Genomic DNA, 21,490 nt, shown 5'->3' with positions numbered 1-21,490 from the left:
CCTGGAATGCTGAAGGTTCCTTCAGGAAGGATAAAGGCTGGCAACTCACTGCTTCTTCCTGTCCTAATATTTTTTTGTGGTGGGCCTTTCCCAGCTCATGCTGGTGCTATTGCAGTGAGCTGGAGAGCAGCTGGTAACAGGGAGTTTTCTAAAGCCAGCCTTGTTGTTTGCATTGCTGCTGCCCTTGCTGGTGAGGAGTGAGTGTGTAAGATGAGAGGAAAGGTGATTATCCATTAGGGACTATTCTCTCCTCCTGCCATGAAGTGGATGAGAAGTGCTGTTTCTTGAGACCCTATTTGTGCAATAAGTCAGGGTGCTGAAATAGCATCTCTCCTGGCAAAATATCCCACATCCAATGGAGCACATGTTGTCTTCACTGACTCTTCCAGGGCTCAGCTAAGAGACTTGAGTTTGGAAAATGTGTTTATCTGACAGCCTGGAGTTAATTCTAGATAAAGGAACTTGAAACCATTTCCTTTCTTGTCAGTGATGACAGTGGAACTGTAATTAGAGTGGGAAAGAATTCTGTACCAGGGCTGCAGGTCATGAGGATACACAGTGAAATACTTCCTGCCCACAGCAGATGTAAACCTGCTGCTGCTCTGGATATGGGTAATTTCATATTCAGGAGCACAGATGAATCTGAATGCTTGTCAGCTTAATAATTTAACATTGAGATACCCATGATAAATCTGAAGCAGCAAAATCATGTAAGTGTATACACTACAGTGTTTCCTCTAATTCAGGAATAAAAGTACTGAAGTAGAACATGCAGGATGTGCTTCAGGGCTCACTGATCCCTCCAGATTTACTCTTCTGCTTACAAACAAAGGAAAGGGGAGGGCTCCTCATAAATCACTGCTAAATTGCTTGTGTTGGCTGGGAGATGATCAGTACAAATCCTGAACCTGATGTTCAGGAAGGGACACTCACTAATTAGAACTGTGAGAATTCAGTGGTACCTTTAAATCAACACGGAGAGAAATCAGCACCACCAAAACAACCTGGATTAGGAAAAATGCTGTTTATTTAAATAGTTTTCTAATCTAGTAGTTTTCTTTAAGTACTTTTATATTAAGTAGTTTTAAGCTGTTTATTTAAGTAGTTTCCAGTAGCTCAATACTGGCTGGGGCCTTAAAGTGGCGAAAACTACCCCACCCATCCAGCTCAGGAGTTTGAAAGGGGATTTTTAACACTTTGAAATGCGGGAATGAATTCTTCCCCACGACAGACACGCCCCGACAGACCCTGGGCAAGCACTGGCACAAACCCACCAGCCAAGGGCTGTGTCTGGCAGAGCAACCCAGGGGACAGGAGGGTGATGGAAATTCATCGAGAAGCATTTTGGAGTGGGAACAGTTTGAAAAAGAAAACTCTTCTTTCCTGGCATCTGCTTTTCTTAAAAAGCTTTTTCTTGGCTGCAATTTATTTTGGCACTTACTACTGCTTTCTGCTTCAAAGAGAAAATGCTGAAATTGATCCACAGTAGATAAAAGCTAAATGCTGCAAGAAAGTTTGAGTTAATGGTCTCCTCAGAGGTTGTCCATTAAATTCAATTATATAATTCATATGCCGATATTGGAGAAAAAAAAGAAAAGGTAGAATAAAATATTCAAATTATTATTGATCTCACCATGAATCTGTTCAAATCCAAAATCTAGTTAAAAATTATAATGTGTATGTATAACTATACAATATTGATACCTTTCCAAAAAGCTATGCCTGATAACCTACATATAAGCTACAAATTTATTAATTGAGAGGAATGTAAACAATTTAATCTGGTATTTGTTAAACAGTCTGGTGCACAGCCCTGGACCAATCTTAATCTTTCTGTATAAAAGAAGTATAATATAGAAAACACATGCATGCCTAAACTATGGAAGTACCTTCAGATGGTAAAAAGAATAATTTCCTGGCCCAATCTTTCTTTCACACTGCTCTGTGATATGAAATGTGTGTCTTTCTGAGCTTTTTTTTTTTCCTTTCCTTAGGAGAGGTTATATTTCACTGCAAGAATAATGATGTCTGGTTTTACCTTTGATGGGAAGATATTGTTGCTCATGTACCCTCCCTTATGGTTTTGTTTCAATTGTAACTCTGTGGTGTGAACAGGGACACTCCTGAGGAATAATGTGCTAAAAATGCTGTTGCTCACTGTACCATTATCAGGTGGAGAAAAGTCTGATTTTATGACTCTTTTTTTTTACCTCCTTACACAGGTAACTTGGTAGGCTTCTATTTTTGTGGCATGTGAGGTGACTGCAGGTTCTGAGGCTGGAAATAGAGGCAAGTTCTAAATTCACTGCTGAGATTTTTGTAAATTCAACCTGCTGCACTCTGTGGCTCCTGATCTTGGCTGGGGCACACTGTGGGGGTTTTGGTGTGGTTTTGCTCTGAGTACTTCCCAGAATTTCAGCCATAATTCATGTGGTGGTGTGTAAAATGTTCAGAAAACACAGCTTTTTTTTTTTTTATCTCCAATATGGTCATTATGAGTGTTTTTTTAAATTATTGTAATGCCTGGGGTGTAGAATTCACTGCTGAAAAAATAAGAATTAGAAATCAAAGTTTATATTTGCAGAAACAGGAAAGAAATATGTTGGGAATTAAAAGAAGCTTACAAAAAGCTCATGCTAGTCATTACTGCTGGAAAACATCCACAACAGGTGGATCCCCCAGTCAGACAGATAAATCAGATCATGATGTGAATGGAAATGCTGAAATTTCCCCAAGTTGCATAGATTCTTTTTCTTGATATTCCTGTCTTTCCTGGTAGGTGATGAAATTGGCTGTTTAGTAAAACCTGAAACAATTCCAGGCAAAACCATTGAGATTTGAACCTTGTCTATATGCAGCTATTGCTTAAATAAGAAACTTTGGGAAAAAAAAATCCAAGCCTTCAAAAATATAATTCATAAAAGTGTGTAGGAAATTGTCTTATGCATGTATTTCTTACCTGTTTTTTTTCACAAAACAATTCTACTACAGCTCACATCAGAATCTCTGTGAATCAAAGAGGGCTGGATAAAGAGAGAATGCAAGTAATTCCATTTCTGTTCATGTTCCTCAGAGAAGCAGGGGCAGCCATCCAGAGGGAAATGCCTGGATGGACTCCCAAGGGAACCAGGGAACAGGGTGATCCCTCTCAGGATGGATCTCTGGATGAGGTGATGGGAAGCAGCAGAAAAGCTCCTGGCTGCTTCTCTGGAGACAAATCTTGGTCTGTGCCACCCCTCAGTGCCTCAACAAATGGCAAGGCTCAAAGCTCTGTGTGGCCTCACTCTTCTCCCATGGGTTCAGAGTTGTGTATCTTTGCACAGAACTGTTTTGTTTCCTCCACAGACACGCATGGGAGCTCTAAAACACTGACTAACAGCCCTGTGCTGGACTAAGGAAGTGTCACTGGCTTTAAAGACTTTGGTGAGGCCACTAGCTGGATGAGGGCTATCCAACTAGGCTGTCTTTCAAAAATGTTTGAAGCAGGACTGCTTTCCTGACTCCCTGTGGAAAACGGTTCTGCAGCTCAACGCCCCTCACTATTTTTATCAACTTTCTGCCTGTTAGCTTCTCTTCAGGGCAAATCTGCACAAGGTTTGTGGTGCTGATGTTCTCTTATCCCATGCCTCCAGCAGGCACTTATTTTTCAGCCTCTTGTGATGTTTAGCATCATTAATTTTTTTTAAAGTATGTGATTTTTAGAGAAGTTCCGGGTGGAACTGGTGGCACTGTGATGCAAACCAGAGCTAGAGCTATTGAAGAGACTTTATTCACTTCAGTTGCACATTATGCAGGGTGATTGCTAGCTGATTAGAAGCACTTAGGGAATTAGCTTCTTTTCCTTAGAGACCCCAAAGAGTTGCAATTTCTATACTGACTTGCCCATGAACATACTAGCAAACCTTTACCGGTGCTTAAGTTCTCATGCAACACTAACAGATTTCTGTTTCAAAACAGTCTTGAATTTCTGCTATGATTCTACATTAGGAAAGTAGAATTTTAAAAAGGTGTATGGGAACATGTGCAACTTTGTGTATATGTATACATACATATATATATGAAGTTGTATTTTTAGAACTATAGATTGCATTTAGGTATTTGCCTGACCAAATTTTTCTGGACTTGCTGCTCTCAAACTGAATTTCCTTGTTTCATGCCACGCTTGAGACCAAGAGCCAGTTACATGTTTTGTATTACAAAGGTAATACTAAATCTTTAGGGCAACTGTCTGGCACCATGTTCCTGAAGAGTACTACCTGCTAACTGTGGTTTGACCAAAGTTAAGTATTTGGAGGAAAGAAAAACATTAGGAGCTGGGATGTCAATAACTGATTTGTGAAACTGAAGTTTAAACTTCTATGTTTTGACTCCTGCTCTTTTTGTTCAGGCAGTACTGCACGCCATGGGCCAGGAACTGGAACAGGACATGGCACTTCCAGGTGAAGGGTGCTGGCAAGTGTCTGGATCTGCCAGGATCCATCACCACAGGAAGGAGGTGTAAATATTTAGAGCTTTGGGCAAGTAGAACAGAGGCATTACTGTACTTCCTACAGGCTGAATATTTTGCAGTCTCAAGGCCAGAGGATGCTAACAGGATTGATCTGTCACTGCTGGGATCTGTGGAGAACAATTAACTACACAATCAGGTTCTGTGCCACAATGGATGTGTTAAAATGAAGATATTTGAGAGCTTCAACTGATCACATGCCTCTAACAAAGGGTATAAATAGTGTACATTAAAGTAAGACTGAGGGTGTATTCTTTAAATCATTTTATGATGGTGTCAGTGCAAAAAAGACTCATTAGTACAGGAACAACTGAAATAATTCAAAACAAATATATTTGAAATGCAAAATCCAATTCAGTCAAAAATATACAATAACAGAAGTAAACAAAAGTGAAAGTTGTCAGAAATATTAAGAAAAATCCCTTTCGCCCTCCCCCTTTAAATTAACTATGTTGAAAAGAACTTACATAAAAACATTTTCTGCTCAAAACCAGTCAAACACCTAAGTGAAGTTCCAGGTACTTCTCCTGGCAGTGGTGCAGTTTTTGATGATTCAGCTAGGATTTAGTGTCTGTCAGAGGCACACAGATGATGGCTGCACAGCATGAACAATTTGAAGTTTTAAAATTAAACTTTATACTAAGGCAAGATAATTATTTCTTGAAAAATGTCAAGTTAAGGAGGGATTTTAGAAACATAAAACTGCTATGTATACTTGATATATGGGCAGCGGTTACTTCAGCACTTCTAGCAAGGCACTGTAAAGACATTGCATTCCACAGTGCTGCTACTTTTCAATTATTATTTAGCAGGAGTGAAGAGACTTACATTATTATGCACTTTATGCAATATAACATGCAGTTCTGGAATACAGCATCTCATCTTGCTGTTTTACTGACTCTCTCCATCAACACTGCACTTAGGCAGCAGCAGTGCTGCAAATTAGCACACAAAGTCTGTTGTCTGGAAAACTAGTGGGACAACCCTGAACACCTCTCCCCTGAAGTTTCAGCTTGCAGTTACCCAGTTAACCCAGCTTCTCTGATGTTCATCAGCACTTGCTGGATGCCTCTGAATTGCTTACAGAAGCAGCATCCTTTCACATAGCACTCAAGATAGTGAAGCTTTAGCATTTATACAGACACCATAGTTTTTTAATTTTGAGTAGTCAATACATCAGGAGAGCATTAGATGTTTATTACAGCACCTTTTTCCTTTTGACTTCTCTCTCTCAAAGCCAGCTTACAGATTTAACTCGAATTGACAGAAATTGGCTCATCACTGTATCACAGCCTAGGCTGCATCTCAGTCTGCTGCACTGTGCAGTTAAAACTCTTCCTTTAAATGAACTTTTTTCTGCCCCGTTGCCTCATAGCTGTACTGCCCTGCACTCCCCCTAAGATTGCTGCTGTCAGCAACACGAGAACCACAAGAACATGGAAAATTTGGTATTTGAACTTTTCATACCAGTACAGCTTGCACTACTTGCAGATAATTCAGAGTCTGCCTGGGTGAGTGAAAGCAGCACAACAGCTCTAACAGAGGCTCACTGTTGCTCGTGTACCAGTGGCCTTTGCACCACCTCAGTAAGTTAAAACTCATAGTGAGGTACTTCAGAAATTGGCAAATCCCACAGTGATACATACAGGTTATAGCAGCAACTTGTGCAAGAACAGTAAACAATATCTGACTGGTATTCTTCAACTAAGAAATCCAGCCATATATTATAGTTCAAAATTTGAATACAGAATGGAATTATTTAATGGCATATCGCGGGGGATTAAGTCCCACAGTTCGTGGATCAGTGCGTTTACACGAGGATCGGTTGCACAGCAGAGCTGCCCAGCAGTCAGTCCCAGCAAGTGATTCTTTCCTGCTCGGGGATCAGGCTCCAGTTGGGTGAAGGCTTGTCAGCCGCCAGCCAGTCGAAGTCATCCACCAGGTTCCAGTTGTTACTGTTTCTGTCGAGCCCAGACGACTCGAAATCTCGCTCGATACCCGGGTAGCTCCAGGAGTAGGGGGCGAAGGAGACCTCGGAGCAGGCCTCGATGACGGCGCGGCTGGTGACCTGCACGTAGACCCGGCAGCGGGTGGTGCGGTGGGTGCGGAGCTGCTGGCAGGCCAGCGCCAGCAGGCAGTCGCTGCAGCCGTCCACCAGCACGGAGGTGGACACGGGCCCGCAGAGCACGGTGCAGCCGCGGCAGTCGCGCACCCGCAGCGCGTTGGGGTTGCCGCGGAGCAGCACCCGGCAGCCGCGCAGCTCCGACAGCAGCACGTCCCGCTGCAGCAGCTCCGCGGGGCCGAGCTCCAGCTCCGCGTCCTGGGCGCCGCTGAAGCCGCACGGCGGCGGCCCGCCCGATTCGCCCTCGGCGAGGCCGGGGCCGGGCGCGGCGGGGGCCGGCGGCGCGGGCGCGGCGGGGCGCGGGGCGCTGCCCGGGGCCGCTTCTTTCTTGAGGGCGCGGAAGGCGAATTTCTTCTTGGGCTGCAGCTGCTGCCGCCGCGCCGCCAGGTCCCCCTGCAGCCGCGCCACGGTCTCCTGCCCCTGCCGCACCTCGTAGGGCGCCAGGAAGCGCACGCTGCCCGTCAGCAGCTTCTGCAGCGCCTGCAGGCGGGCGGCCGCCTCCTCCAGCGTGCCCTCCGCCAGCAGCGCCTCCACGGCCTCCCGCTCCCGGGCGAAGGCGGCCAGGAAGAACTCGCTCTGTTCCTCCTTCACTACCTGCGCCTCCTTCTTCTGCCGCTGCCGCTCCACGCCCTGCTGCCGCTCCGCTTCCCGCCGCTGCAGCCGCTCCGGCAGCACCACGGCGGAGGCGGCCGAGCCCGCCGCCACCTCGGGCTGCGAGGGAGCCGCCACGGCCGCCGCCGCTGCCGCCTCGCCCGGCGCCGCCATCTTGCCGCTCGGCTCCCCTGCGGTCACCAAGCGGCGCGCGGATTGGCTGCCCGCAGCCCTGGCTGCGCCGCCGCCGCCGATTGGCGGCCCGGGAGGCGCGCGGCGGGGGAGGGCGGGAGGGCCGGAGGGAGGGGTCTCCCGCGGTCTTAAAGGGGCCGCCGCCTCTCCGCGGGATGGGGTGAGTGCTGGCGGCAGGTGCCGTGCGGGGCGGGTTAGCCCGCTTCCCAAATTAGCGCCCGGGATATAAATAAGCCCCCGCGCCGCTCCCCCGCAGTGCCCGCGAGGAGCTGCTCGCTTCTCCCCGCCGCTGTGCTTACGCCCACACCTCCCCGCCCGGGCCGCGCCCGTCGCCGCTGGCCCTGGGCGCGGGGCTCCCGCGGGGCCGGGGCGAGGGGCGGCTCGGCTCGCTGCGGGGCCGGGCGGGAGGCGGCGGGGCCGCAGCCCGGAGCTCCGCTGCTCTCCCCGCGGCTCCGAGCCGCCCCCGCGCTCCGCAGGCGCCGGGCGGTCCCGGGCGGGTCCCCGGCCTGGCAGCCCCACACGGCCGGCCCTGCGCGGCCCCGCAAACCTTCCCTGCCGTCCGCCTCTCCGCAGCGAGGGGCTGCGGAAAGGGCTGCTCAGCCTTGCAGGTAGCTGCAAAGCTCCTGCCCGATGGATCCATTTCTCCCTCGCTGCTTATTTGGCTTCTGGAGTGTTGTGTTCCAGAAGAGAGTTCGGTTCTGGAGGGAAAAGCGGGAGCAGTGCCAGTGGGTTACTGTGCCCCAGAGAGCTGTATGAGCAATCCACAGAGCCTATATGGAAACATGGGAAGGAAGGCTTGTATCGTTAGGGGACGTGTTTTAAGTCAATTTGCATCAGGAACCAGAAATTAACTACACTGAAAAGTAAAAAAATGGCCATTGTTTTGCTGTATTAATTTGACAATTGTTTTTCTATTATTTGGGTTTTAATTTGTACAAAGAAAGCTAACACTAAGCACTCTCTTCGAAATACGAAAACGAGTTTTACTCCTGTCCATTTCTACAAATACCATCTCCTTTCCCTGGAGCTACTTGTAACAAATTAACACAGAACCTAAGACTATCCATTGCAACAAAAAGGTGGTAAACCCAAAGCAGATAATGCTGGTTTTTCTGTCTTCTGTTTGGTAATAGCATGAATTTTTTTGCTTAATGTTCCAGTTTGGAAGTATAGGTTGTTATGTCCCTTGAGGTTGGCATTTAAAAGTACCTTTGGCTTGAAAGTAGCTGTTGTTTTCTGTTTCCTGAGAAATGTGGTTTAATTTCTGTGTTAGAAATAATATATTGTTAGAATGTATGGAGTACCTGAATCTTTCATGCCATAGTGTCAGTCCAGTTTGGATGACAGAGGAAAGGAAGTGAAATACCTTTAATCCTTGCAATGTATAGAGGACTCACTGAAATAGAGAATATTCTTTCCTTAACGGTGTTAACATATAAACTAGAGGGATTGCAAGGGATTGTTATGTAACAGCAGCACTTTGGGGCAGTGGGATAGGTGGTGTTTGATGCATTACAGCTCTTAATGCAGCATTACATCTGTTGCTTTACTACAATGTTCAGAATTTTGATTCTGAAGAATTAAATTGAGCCTTAAATTTAAAGCCTCTTACTCTGTACAAGGGGAGTGTGCTCAGCCATGAAAAAGAAAGGGGATTGAAATATTCTCACTTGATATTTTTTTCCTAACAATTTGTTTAAATGTTGCATTTAGTAGTAAGTATTAGGTATTTTTTCCTAATAAGTAGTCAAATCCACTCCTGCAGTTATTGCAGCACTGTTCCATTAGGCAGGAATATGGTGCAATTAATTCTCTGTAAGGAAAAAAAATCCTTATTTCCATGTTGTTGAAAGATACAGAAGTTTCATTTTAGCTAGCAGGCTCTGTTTGCCTTATGCTCCCATGAGTCTGGCTAATACAAGTGGTAACAGTGATGGAAGTGCTTATCCCATACGTGAGGATATTGATAGAAAAAGGCTTTTTGCTGTTCTTCAATATCCACAAATATTCCTGGAGTATGGCTTTGGTATTGTTATGCAGATGTGAGCCAGCAGATGAACTGCACTGGGTAAAAGAACTTCATATATGGAAGGATTGCAAGCAAACGTTGGTGTACACAGCACAGAATGAATGTTAAGTATTTCATGCTGCAGTATAATTACTCCTTATTATATCTGGGCACTTAGAATGCTAGGTATTCTGAATTATTTTTTTGTATAGGTGATTGGAGGTTTAAATTAATGAGGACCCAATACCTTTTTGAATAGGAGCTTCATGGAGAGACTGAAATCTTTTCACCTTGCTAACATGCACAATTGGGTTTTTTTTGTTAAAAGTAAAAAATACCCAGACACAAGAAGGTGAAATGTATGACTGTAATGAAAAATTAAAAAGGGAGCTGCAGAATTCTTCCAACTGTTTCATCTTGATGTTCCAATACTACTTTCCACTCTTGCAATTTGAGGTTTTTGTATAATTGATATTGGCATGTGCATATGCTTTTTTTTCTTTTTTTTTTCCTGTTGTGGTCATACAAAGACTGACAATTTTCTTCCTGACTTTGCTGGCAGCAATTTCTATGTTGTGAGGCTGCTTATTGTGCCAAACAGTAACCACCTGAATAAAATGTAAGCCTTCTAGCTCAGGCTTGGAGTCTTTTTGGGTAAGCTGTAACAAGTAGTTTGGCTGTTTTAGGGTATGAGAAAAAAGTAACATACATAATTCTCTGTGTTATATTTTTCTCACTTGGATGTGCTTTCATTCCTCTCTAGTTAGAAAGCAGAGAGCAGTCATTTCAGTAAGACCTTCTGCCATTGTTTGGACTGTACAGTGTTTGTTTTATGTGAAGTTGCAGGTTGCCCTTGTTTACTTTGATCTAGTGCTGTGAAACTCTGAAATATGAGCTCCGTGCACGCTTCCAGGTTTAAATCTATGTCCCATGGTTATCAGTCAGGAATGCTATCTACCTGAAATATTTCATACTGATTTGCTATAGCTCAACAGCATCTCCTCACAGCCTTTTAAGACAGATGCATTGCACAGTTCAGCTGAAGGTTCAAGATTCTGTCTCGTTCCATCATTATTTTAAGAAGGGGGGAATAAAAGGGAGATCCACAGAGGAAACTGTGTGCTCAGCTTCATAATAATGGATCCTTACACCTGAGGCTCCTGTGCTTGTAAAAGTCAGGAACCTCATAGATGTGGTGTGATCTCAGGATGAAGATTTGCAGCCGCTCAAGCAGAGGAAGGAAGGAACTAGTGTTATTCCTTATCATCAGCATGTATTCCCAGCAGTTTTTATTCCAAAGGGTGTAATGCATGTGTGTTACACCGTCACACACACAAAATGCTGCGTGTGTTTTCAAGAAAAGCAGCAGCCTCTGTGCCTTGCATGGAGCTCTTATCTGATAGATATGATCTCTGTCTGTTAGACTGAGTTTCTGCAGCAGAGATTAGCAGAGCAACAGTAATTACTTCTGGCTACAAAGTAGGTACTTCAGTGGTTTGTGCAACCAGCATATTCTACTGATGGTTTTAGTAAGGGCTCTTTGAACTCCTCTGGCACTGTGATCAGGCATTAAAGATGTAAGGCATATTATGATTCATTTAAGATACTGTAGGCTGCACATTTTTCACGGTGCAGTGGGGCTTCATTAAAAGTGAATGTTGAGTTACTGTATCTTGGTTCATTTGGAAAGAAGAAATTCTTTGAATGTTACATTTGGCATACTGATTGTTTTTTTGAAAAATTTTTGTTTGCATTAAAATGTTGTGCTTTATGTATCTGGCCATATGGAAAGCCAGCACAATGTAAAATACATGTGTTTTTAAATCACTAATTAGAGTGTTAAAGGTAAAACTATGAAACTTGGTGCAACTTAATTGCTGTGAGTAATGCAAAAGCTTTGAATGTAATCCTTGGGAATGCTTAAGACACTAATTATGTTCCAACCAGTCAAGGTGCACTTGTTTTGAAACTAGTTTGAGCTGGTTCCTTCTGAGGACCTGGTATTTCCAATGCCAAAGGTGGAGAAACAGATTAATTTCTACAAAAATGAGTTATCCTTCCAAATCAGGGACAGACTTCAAAGCATAGCATTTTATGACAAGAGGTACTTCCAGATTAACAAAGCAGGGCCCAAATGTGCTTAACACAAGAGCTCAAGAGCAGCAAATCACTTAGGTTTGGTCCAGGTCTAACTGCTATTTAGAATTCTACCTTCCTGTAGTTAAATTCTGAAGACCTAGTATGGAAGCTACAGATAGTGTTTATGGACTCTTCCTTTGAGGCAATTAATCTATTCATTATGAAGTTTGAGAGATTCTTTTCATTGCCTTGCTTTACACTTCAGATACTTTTACAAATATTTTTAAAATGCATTTCAGAAAACTATGCTTATTGGACTAGTCAGTTCAATGGACCACCTTGGTTCAATAGCATAACAAAATTTTCTGTTTTGGAATTGTGAATCTTACAAACATATTCCATTTGTCTTTCTGAGTAATTTAAATAGGATTAACTCCAAATCATATCCAAGTTTTCCTATTAGCTCTCCTGTAGTATATTCCCTAGTGGGTAAAACTATACTTGTATTCTTTTTGCCATTTATTCATCTTATGAAAAAGTCTGTCAGCTATCATTTTGAATGAGGGCTTCCTCCTTCTATTATTAGCATTTGTTCTTCAGTCTAAATCTGAGAATAAATTCCATTCATATTGATACCCTTCCTAGTGATAAAATAAAGACTTCTTTTACAGAAATCTTCATTCATATCCAAATCTTACCCAGCTGATTTCATAGAGGGACTCAGAAATGTCCAAGTAAAGCTGTTCTGTCTCAAAAGTTTTGACTTAGGCAGTGCTTTATTCATAACATCCCTTCTTTTCCTCCATTTTGTTCTGTCCTTACACAAGTATAGCTTAACATGCCTGTGTTTCTTTCAAGAACACAAATGCCTTTGGTATAATTAACTGTTCCACTGCATTTCTGTATCCCTATATCACCTCATTTCGTGTCTCAGGCCTCTTTTTTTGTTTAAATTCCTCCTAATATTTGATTTCATTTTTTTTTAAACATGATCCACAACACCTTAGTTGTATTAGGAATGGTTCTTTTGTTAGTTTCATTGCCTGGCTGCTGTTTTAAATTATTACTATATTAAAACAAACAAACCCCAAACCCTTGTGTCCATCTATTCATTGATATATTTGTCTATATTCCTGTATCCTTCCTTACATGATTTTTTTCCCATTCCTCTGTGCCAGCCAAGTTAACTCTGGATGTGATAGAAGGTTGTCCTAGTCTCTGCCATCATTTTTAGTTTAAATTCTTCTATCAATTTTGGCAGTGTTAGTTGTGCAAGATTACTTCTGTAGTAAAGCTCTGTCTCCAGAGGTGAGGGGTTTTTTTTTTCTGATACATTTCAGTGGCTGCATATCTTCAGATTATTCTAACTTGGAAGTGAGAGCTATTAATCTTTCAAACTTAATTCTTTTAAGGTACTGCAAGCTGAAGAATGAGATTATATTTAAATAACCTAGAGAATGATATAGTAATTCTTGATCTGTTCCAGTAATAATTCTGAATTGCCCTTTGTTTAAATGGGACTTCCAGTCACCATGCTTTCTTTGGCTTTACTTAATTGTCTGCTGTATGTCAGATCCCCATCTCAGAGAAGCACAGTTCTCCAAAATCTGCTCTTTAGATTCATCTCAGACCATCCCTGTTGACCTTCACACAATCTCCAGTCACAGAAACCTGTCTTCTGGTATTGGTGTAGATCTGTTCTTCTGAGATTCACTCTTCATTACCCTTGCTTACCTACGTCCTTAGCAATCACTCCTTAAGATACCTTTGGTTAGGTAGTCCTGACTTTGGTATGATGATTGATACTGGAGTCATGCAGCTTTACAAATTACATCATGCAATTATGACCCAGGTTTTGTAAGTACTGTTTTGGGTGAGGAAGGCATGGTATCAAACTGAACATTGTAATGTTTAGGTAGTTTTTACTGGTGAGTCATCAAAATAGTGGTGGTAATTATTCAGAATTAGGTGGTTAATGTGGATATTGAACTGAATTTTTCATGTGGTATGGCACATTTGTATTCCAAGTTCAAGTTCTAGTCTTCCTTCATGCCTCTGTATTTGGGTGCCCTACTTTTCAAGTGATCTTTGTCTCTCTATTGCATGTGCCCTTTAATGCTGACCTATTTGTTTCCGTGCCTTCAAGCTTAGTTATTTATTCTCATTTAAATAATTAATTAATTAAGCCATGTGTAGATGGGTAAAGGTGTGACTGGTGATGAGCTGACATAAGAAACACGTTAATGAATGAAAAGAGCATGGGAGGAAGAAATGCCATCAATAGAGCTGAAGAATTCAGTCTGAGAAAGCAAGGCTGCAGTGGAGCAAATGGCATTCTTTTTCATGCAATTTATCTTTGAAAGGATGCAGTGAGTTTGGGTTACAAACCATCTGACTGTGCAAGAATCTTGGGATGGCTGTGGAATTAATTCCTTTAATGCACTAGCTTAGTCCTTAAATTCTTCATTATTAATCTACTGCTGCTTTACCTTCTTTTGGGGTACTAATTTATGATTGCACAAGAATTGGAATGCATGTGATGCAGGCCTGAACAAATGGGCTGAGTATCAACAAAGTGACTTGAGAAAGTCACCAAGTAGGAGAAACCTGGGGACAGAATGAATGAGGGTGTTTTGTAGCCCCTTATTTTCTCCTTCTCAATATCTAAGCATAGTTTTCAATTCTTCACAGTCTGTCATTTCAGGGCAATGCATCAGATCACTCCAAATGTCACTTGGTGTCTTTGCACACCTATGAGAGTGGTGCTTGTTAAACAGCATGGTCACAGTGTGACAGCTGGTGTCAAAATACAGCCAAGTAGTTTGTTGTGTGATGGGTGCACGTGACATTCCCAGTGGCTGTTTTTACACCAATGTCTCTCTGTCTATCTAAAGATTTCTCTTTTTCCTTTTGACACTAGCCTTTCCTTTCTTCTCCTTTGCTCCTTACAAAGCTGCTACAGGAAGATGTATTAATGTGATTGTGAAAGGTAAAGAAAGGCAGCAAGTGATTGTGCATTGTGCCTAGGACTCTGGAGATGACAGCTCTGAGCAGGTGACCTTGAGGTAGAAGAATGTTGACATACAAGGGTCTTTTGTATTAATGCAGTAAGGCAGTGAGAAGAGGGGCAACCTCTTGGGGCAGACACCCAGTTCTGAAACACCACGTGATGCTCTTAAAACAGCATGAGTACCTGCCAGGAAAAAGCAGTAGTTCTTTACAAACATGGTCTAGGAAATTCTGTATTACACCTGAAAGTGATAACATTACAGCTGATGTGTGCATTCAGACCTCTTAGTATTGCAGGTAACATTAAGTGTGCACTTCAATATGACCTGCAAAGTTACATCCAACCCTTATTTTTTTTTATTTCTACCTGTGAACAAATATAGCAAATGTGTGTAAATATGGAGAAATCCAATTACTGCAAGGTGCTTCATTTGTATAGATGATGTTAGCTCTCCTTCCCTTTTTGTACTGTACCTGCTTAGCAATGCAAGTACAATACAATGCAGGTACAAAACAATATTGTCAATGCTGCCTTGAAACACTCTTCAGGGAAAGTAAGTTATGGTAACATCATGGAAAATTTATGTAGGATTCATTGTGTTTCTTATGATAACAGAATCCATTCAAAATCATTTGTCTTCTTGCTCCAGTTCCTTCTTTGTATTGCATCGCCTACTTCCTATTTGTGGTTTTTTGGGACTGGGAGAGGAATAATAATAACAACACTCTGATCAGACGTTTGGCCTTAACCTCTGAAGCAAAGTTCCTTCCTGTTAAGCAAATCAGAATGCTGGTGGGTGTCCCTCCATACAAGCTCTGGCTTGGGCAATATTCTCCAAAGCCAGTGAAGCTGAGTAGGTTTGAATTCAGGGCACAGTTTAGCCTTGAAGCATTTACTGAAGTTAGGAACCTTTTAGTGTTGGCCTTTTGGATTTTCTAATGCTGGTGTCAGGAGTATAGGCTTAAAGCTCTTGCAGAGCTCTTTGGTGTTTCTGTCCATGCTGTGGCTCTTGGGGTCTTGCTGTATTCATGAAAAGTGCAGTTAATGTTCTGGCTGATGGCTGAGGCATGTGCAGGTTCAGTCTGGGCTGCACAAAGGATCTGCTGGACTCCTGCTAAGGTTTGTTTGCTTGGGCCCAGCCCTTCACTTAGGGAGTGATTTGAAACTTCACCTGTTTTCTACTGTGGGTGTGCATGTAAATAAGGTTTGTAGGTGACTCTTGACTTTGGCAGAAGTTTGGAATTGGTTGATTAATTAAAAAAACTAATATAACCAGATTCTAATTGAAAAACAATGCTGAGGTGCTGAGATTTTTTAAGATAAGCAATCTGGACAACTTCTTTGAGAAGGTCCACTTAGCACACTGCCCATAACCATTTTGATACAGTTGCTAAAAAAAGAGGAAAACATTTTAAGAGGTTTTTTGAGCTGTGGGAGGCTAATAAAGAAGGATGTGCTATTAAATAAAGTCTTCAAATCCTTGTCTCTAAGGAGTTTTAACAAAGTTACTTAGGAATAAAATAGTGAAGTCCTTGGGAATTACCATTGCTAGCAGAAAAAGGGTCTTTAAGAGATTTTTTTGGTTTTAAAGCATTGCCATACATATCTCTGCATGCTAAAAACCTGTTTTCGATGAAATTGTTTTTTAATAAACCAAGCTTCTCTGAATTATCTGCAAAAATATTTTTTTAGAATTGTTTTTGATTAATGAATGAGTGAATGGTGTAAGTTGGGTTAGTTTTCTATAATGAAGAAGCTTTGAAAAAAGTTAAGACTTTTAGTTGAAGTAAACTATAGAATAGCATCAATGAACTCTCAGTGCTATAACCTTTGACTTCAAATGAACATTTTTAGTTTACCCAAAACTTTTAAAAGTAGTTGCAATTAACGTTGATTTGTTTCCAGCAAGGCTGATAAGAACATATTTAAAAATACTTAAAATATTGTAGCTTGCCAGGGGATCAAATCTTATCTTTTTCAAGGTGACCTTGCATTTATTCTTCTGGGGAGCCCCCTGCCCTTGCATTTATTTTTCTGGGGACCCCCTCCCACCCACAAAGCTTATAGTGGTTTACAGCTTTGATATGAAGGAGATCAACCAAACTGTTGACATTAACGTTAATTTAATAGGATAAAAAACTTTGTTTGGGGTTACAAGGAAGTAAAATAAACCCCAACTTTTAACATAAGGCCAGCAGCTCAGACTAGGTCTCCACACCTCCGGGTTTCTGAAAAACACAACCCAAAAAAAAAGAAAAAAAAAAGAAAAAAAAAAGAAAACCAAAAAAAGGAGCCAAAGTTTCAGAGAAGGCCTGTCTTTAAGCGCGGAGCGAGGATCGCCTGGGCTGGGGACTCATCATGCCAGGGCGGCGGTGCGTGTGCCCGGGCGCCGGTCTGCGGCGTTGTGTCCCGGCGGGGCTGCGCGGCCGAGCCGAGCGGTGCCGAGCCGAGCGGTGCCGAGCCGGGCCCGGCGGCGCGGCGCGGCGCGGTGCGGTGCCGGTGGCGGTGCGGGCGCCGAGCGGAGCCGAGCGGAGCCGCGCTCTCCTCCCGCTCGCTTTCTCTTTCCCCCTCTCTCGCTCGCTCCCTCTCCCGCTCGCTCTCCCCCCTCCCTCCCTCGCTCTCTCGCTCTCCCTCTCTCTCTCCTACACTGCCAGCCCCTGATGTGATGGCGAAGAAACCCCGTTGACAAGGCACTGCTTTTTCATGACGGTGAGTTTCCCTTTGAGTGTATTATAATTTTGTGATAAAAATTTCAAGGAAAAAAAAAACACACAACCTCCTTCCTCCCTTCCTTCGGGGAGGGAAAAGAGAGGGGGGAAATCTATCTCCAGACAGACAGAAAAGAAAGAGGAGCAAATTAACAGCCAGGAGTTGCCAAAACCAGGATATTAGGTTTCAGCCCAGAGAGCTATTGGCTCTGGGGCTATGTATATAAATATATATCTAGAGAGAGAGCGAGCGAGAGGGGAGACGAGGAGGAAGAAGAGGGATATTTTGTGGGTGGCTGTTGTTTGGGCAGATGTGGATTCACATGGAAATGAACTATATATATATTAATTTTTTTTTTTTTTTTTCCGCGAGGCTGGTGGTGGTGGCTGCTGAGGGCACTTAAAAAAAAAGTTGTTTCTTAAAATAAAGGCGCGGGGGGGGTTGAAGGGAGAGATAAGGTTTCAGGTCCAGGCTGATAGCTGCAGAGAGGGGAGAGGTTTGGGGTGGGTTTTTTTTTTTTTTTTTTTTTCTTGCTGATGCCATGCAAATTCAGGAGAGGAGGGAAGAAAAATCTCTTTTAATGACTCATTGATTGAGCCGGTTTAAAATTAGTTGTTGTTGTTGTCTTTTTTTTTTTTTTTTTTTTTTTAATTTTCCGCCCCCTTGATGGCCATCAAGAGAGGGATGGAAAGAGGAGAGGAGGGAGAGAGAGTGTGTGTGTGTATGTGTGAGTGTGAGAGAGTGAGAGGGAGAGAGGGGGATAGAGAGAGTGTGTGAGGGAGAAAGAAAAATAATCTTTTCAAATCTCCTCCCTCTTTTTTTCCCCCCTCGTTTCTTTGCTTTTCTCTAAAGCTCTGTGGTCTGTGAAACAGTCTTTTCTTCCTCCTCGTCGGGAAAATGGAGACACTTCGTCTCTCTCCTGGCTGTGCAGCTGGGAAGGATTTTTCTCTTTTTTCCTTTTTCGCTCATGGCTTGATTTTTTCCTTTCCCCCATCCACTCGCCACCACCCTAATCTTGTCTTTTCTTTGAGCTTGTGTCTCAGATTTGTACCTTCTGGGGATTTATTTTTCACTCATTTCCTCGTTTTCGGTGTCGCCATTAGAATTTATTTTATTTGTTTGGTTTTTTATTTGCACTTTTCTCCGAATCGCTCCGTGCCTCCTGCTTTTAACCGAGGAATGGAAACGGTGTCGCTTTTTGTGGGTGCGCGAAATGCTCGGGCGGTAGGTTTGGGCTAATGCGCTTTTTTTTTTATTTTTTTTTTTTTTTTTTAATTTTCGGGATCAAGTTTTAGAATATACCTTTTATTTGTTTGATTATTTTCTTTTGAGAGAGAAAATATTTAATTGTAACGCCTCTTTAAAACACAATAAAGCGTCTCTTTCTGGAGTGACCCCTTTGGCTTCGCTGTAGAGTGAATGTGAATCCGATCCTTTGTGCTTCTGGGATTATTTTACGTAAAAGGAGCAATATTTTGTAAATAGATTTTTTACTTGTGGCTTAAAACAGTAGTGGGTTGTGAAGGGGATTTTTTGAAATGGTCACTGTTCACATTTATTGAGTCATGGGTGGTATTCAGTATGTAAATTGTATTTTGCTTTTTGGTATTAATTGCAAAATTCAGTTATAGTTGATGGCAGAAAACAGGTATAGAGATATTAAAAGCCGGGCAAAACCGAACGAGGGTACAGACGGCACGTTTATATTTCCTTGGAGCCGGTGCGGATCACTGCGGGGAGGACCGAGATGTGGAGGCCCGTGCCTTTGGCCATTGCCGCTGGCCGCTCTCCGTGCCCGGGCCGGGCAGCGCGGGCTGGCCGAGGGGCTGCAGGGCAGAGGCAGAGCGGCTCCGGCGGCGGCCCGGCCGTGCCCGGGCTCGGCGGGCAGGCAGCCCCGGCGGCGCGGGGGAGCGGGAAGATGGCGCTGCCTGGCTCCCTGCCAGCGTTTGTTGCGCAGTTTCACCCGCTCTCCTCCCCCACGGGCGCCATTTTAAGGTCCTTTCTGCTGTCGCCGCGCCGGGTGGGGCGGTGCCGTCGCTCCAGCTCGGGCCGTATTTCTGTGTCTTGTCTGGGAAGCGTTCGTGCCTTGGGCTTGGGGAGCCTCTCCCCGCAATCCTAAAAGCCCTGCTTCCCTCCGGTAGCCCACACTGCTCTCCTAGTCCAGGGTCACCGCCTTGAGGAGCGGTTAAACGGGCTCGGCTCACGCGGGCCCGTGCGCGCAGCGTCAATCCTGCCAACATCCCTTCTAAGCTTGCTTGCTTACCTCCGAAATACGTGTTCCTTGGCATTCAGCGTGCAGGAATTAAAGAACGATTTGAAAGCAAATCTTCTGAACGGTGACCAAAAAGTAAAGCATGATATTAAAAAAGAAATCCACCTTTAAAAAATGATCCGAGGTAGTAGGGCAAGGTATTCTTCATTGGAGAGGCTTCAGTACCTGTTCAAGTCCTTGCAAAAATAAAAGCATAGGTAATATTTTGGTGGGTAGGTTGCTAATATTCTTGCTGTTACTTTGTAAGTTTTTGGCGAGAGGAGAGACTAGTATGTATTCAAATTTTTACTGCTTCTTTACTGCTTCTTTATGAAGCTGTCTCTTCCAAATCAGTTAATTTGGCAGCTCCACCTTAATGTATTTTTAAAGTTTTGTCTTGGTGCTGTTTTTAGAAAGAGCACTGCAAATACCTTTTTTATGAAAATCACCTTTGGGTTTTTTTTAGCATTTCTTTATGATCTGCCCTAAGCTCATGAGGCTTGAGTTTAATATCAACATCACCTGTACCTAGGAAGAGCAAAGTGTGCTGCCTGACCAGTGTCATGCTAAGGAGTGTGTAATTCTTGGGTTTATGCTTTTTGCCACATCAGAAGACAGCTTACCCATTCTCATTGCTCAATCCAGGTGGAAGTGGGAGATTTTTTATTATTCAGTAATAATTTTAAGACTCTTTAAATTTTTTGCCTGCTGTAATTGAAGGGTTTTAAAAAACATTTCTGTGAAATACACTAATTGCTTGGAAAATGCAAAAAAATTCTCTGGATATAAACTGTCTTTTAGCAAGACTTTCCTAGGGACTTGTTAACATTTTAGCTTTGGAAATAACCACCAGCTTTGAAACTTTAATTGTTTAGAAATATTTTAAATGTGGAGTACAGGGTTTGTTCCCATGTTTCAGAAATCTTACGTCATTAAAGTCACTGCTTCTTGAAGTGATTGTTTTTGTTAACAGGCATCTTGGGATCAAGGTAGTGAATTCTTTTTTAAAATGGTAGCATACTTTTAAATAATAAAATTTCTCTCTTACGCCCTAATGTCTGGAAGACCACGTGTGGTTTTCTTCATTAATTTGTGAAAATAGTGAAGAAATAGCAGAAATGGGATAAAAATGACTGGTTTATATTCTCTCAGGGCCTAGTACTTGCCAAATGACTATATATAATCTGTACACTGGCCTTTAAAGCACAGTATGTTCTCATCTTGCATTGAAACCTTTGTTGGCTACTACTTAAGTATTCCAGACATGTTAATTTTAGGTGTGTTTTTGCCTGGCTGAGTTTAATAGTTTGTCCTTGTTGTGAGTAGCACTTTGCATTGGTTTGGCTTGCAGAGCTCGCCATGTCGATACAGTAGCCTGGTTGTGCTTCCATTCATACACCTTGCCTTACTCACTGGCGTGATACTCGGCTGTTTAGGTGTGTGCTTCTTTTGTTAATGAGTGCTTGCTTTGTATGGGATACCTGTATCCTTGGATTGAAAATACTCTCCCTAAATGTGTGGGCTCAGTTCAGTGCTGCAGAGATGGTTGTTCTGTGTGTATTGACATCACTAATGGGTGTGCAGCTCTCCTGCCCCAACTCCTTCACGTGCCCATTTCCAATACAGTTTATGTATTTAGTTTAAGTATACTGAGAGGAAACCCCCAAAGTTGTGCTAGTATAAGATGCATTTCCAGTTTCCTGGTCCCTTTCTGTATTTGACGTTTTCCAGCAGAGGTAATTCTGTAGTCTAGAGCTGAAGAGCTTTGCAGTCAGGGATGCCTGGGAGTGCTGCCTCTGCCTTTCCAGAGTTTTGCTGGTGTACTTCCACATGAGTTCCAATTGAATCTGCAAAACTGCAGTTGGATTTCACAGAGAGGCTCTAATGGTCAATGATTGTGCCTCTTCATGCTGCATTAAGCCTGTGGTGAATCTAATGGCTGGTGCTTTTTAGGGTAGGTGTAGCAATGAGTATGAAAGTGTCATTCTTGTCTAAGTAGTGGCTACAGAGCAGGCATAAGA

At 43.0% G+C, this 21,490-nt stretch overlaps 2 protein-coding genes across 8 annotated transcripts in view; one reads left to right on the top strand and one right to left on the bottom strand.

Annotated features, from left to right (window-relative positions):
- Nucleotides 1-4,818: 4,818 nt before the first annotated feature.
- Nucleotides 4,819-7,455, bottom strand: TBCC (tubulin folding cofactor C). The gene has a single exon (XM_079297940.1). It carries the CDS (start codon nt 7,392-7,394, stop codon nt 6,357-6,359), a length of 1,038 nt encoding a protein of 345 aa, XP_079154066.1. The 5' UTR covers nt 7,395-7,455; the 3' UTR covers nt 4,819-6,356.
- Nucleotides 7,456-7,529: 74 nt separating this feature from the next.
- BICRAL (BICRA like chromatin remodeling complex associated protein) overlaps nt 7,530-21,490 on the top strand; it is a 44,464-nt gene continuing 30,503 nt past the window's right edge. For 3 of the 7 annotated variants that reach the window (XM_079297936.1, XM_079297933.1, XM_079297937.1), the window contains exon 1: nt 16,632-17,218. The gene's annotated coding sequence lies outside the window, so the exon portion shown is untranslated. Of the gene's footprint in view, nt 7,573-16,631; nt 17,219-17,241; nt 18,443-21,490 lie in introns of those variants that run through there. The other 4 variants (XM_079297938.1, XM_079297934.1, XM_079297939.1 and 1 more) reach the window with 3 other exon arrangements.

Source organism: Erithacus rubecula, assembly GCF_903797595.1.
Source record: "Erithacus rubecula genome assembly, chromosome: 2".
Classification (NCBI taxonomy): Eukaryota; Metazoa; Chordata; class Aves; order Passeriformes; family Muscicapidae; genus Erithacus; species Erithacus rubecula.
This window is presented reverse-complemented; position numbering and strand designations above follow the sequence as displayed.

Coding starts and splice junctions, on each gene's coding strand:
- TBCC (XM_079297940.1), bottom strand. CDS start 7,394: ATGGCGGCGCCGGGCGAGGCGGCAGCGGCGGCGGCCGTGGCGGCTCCC.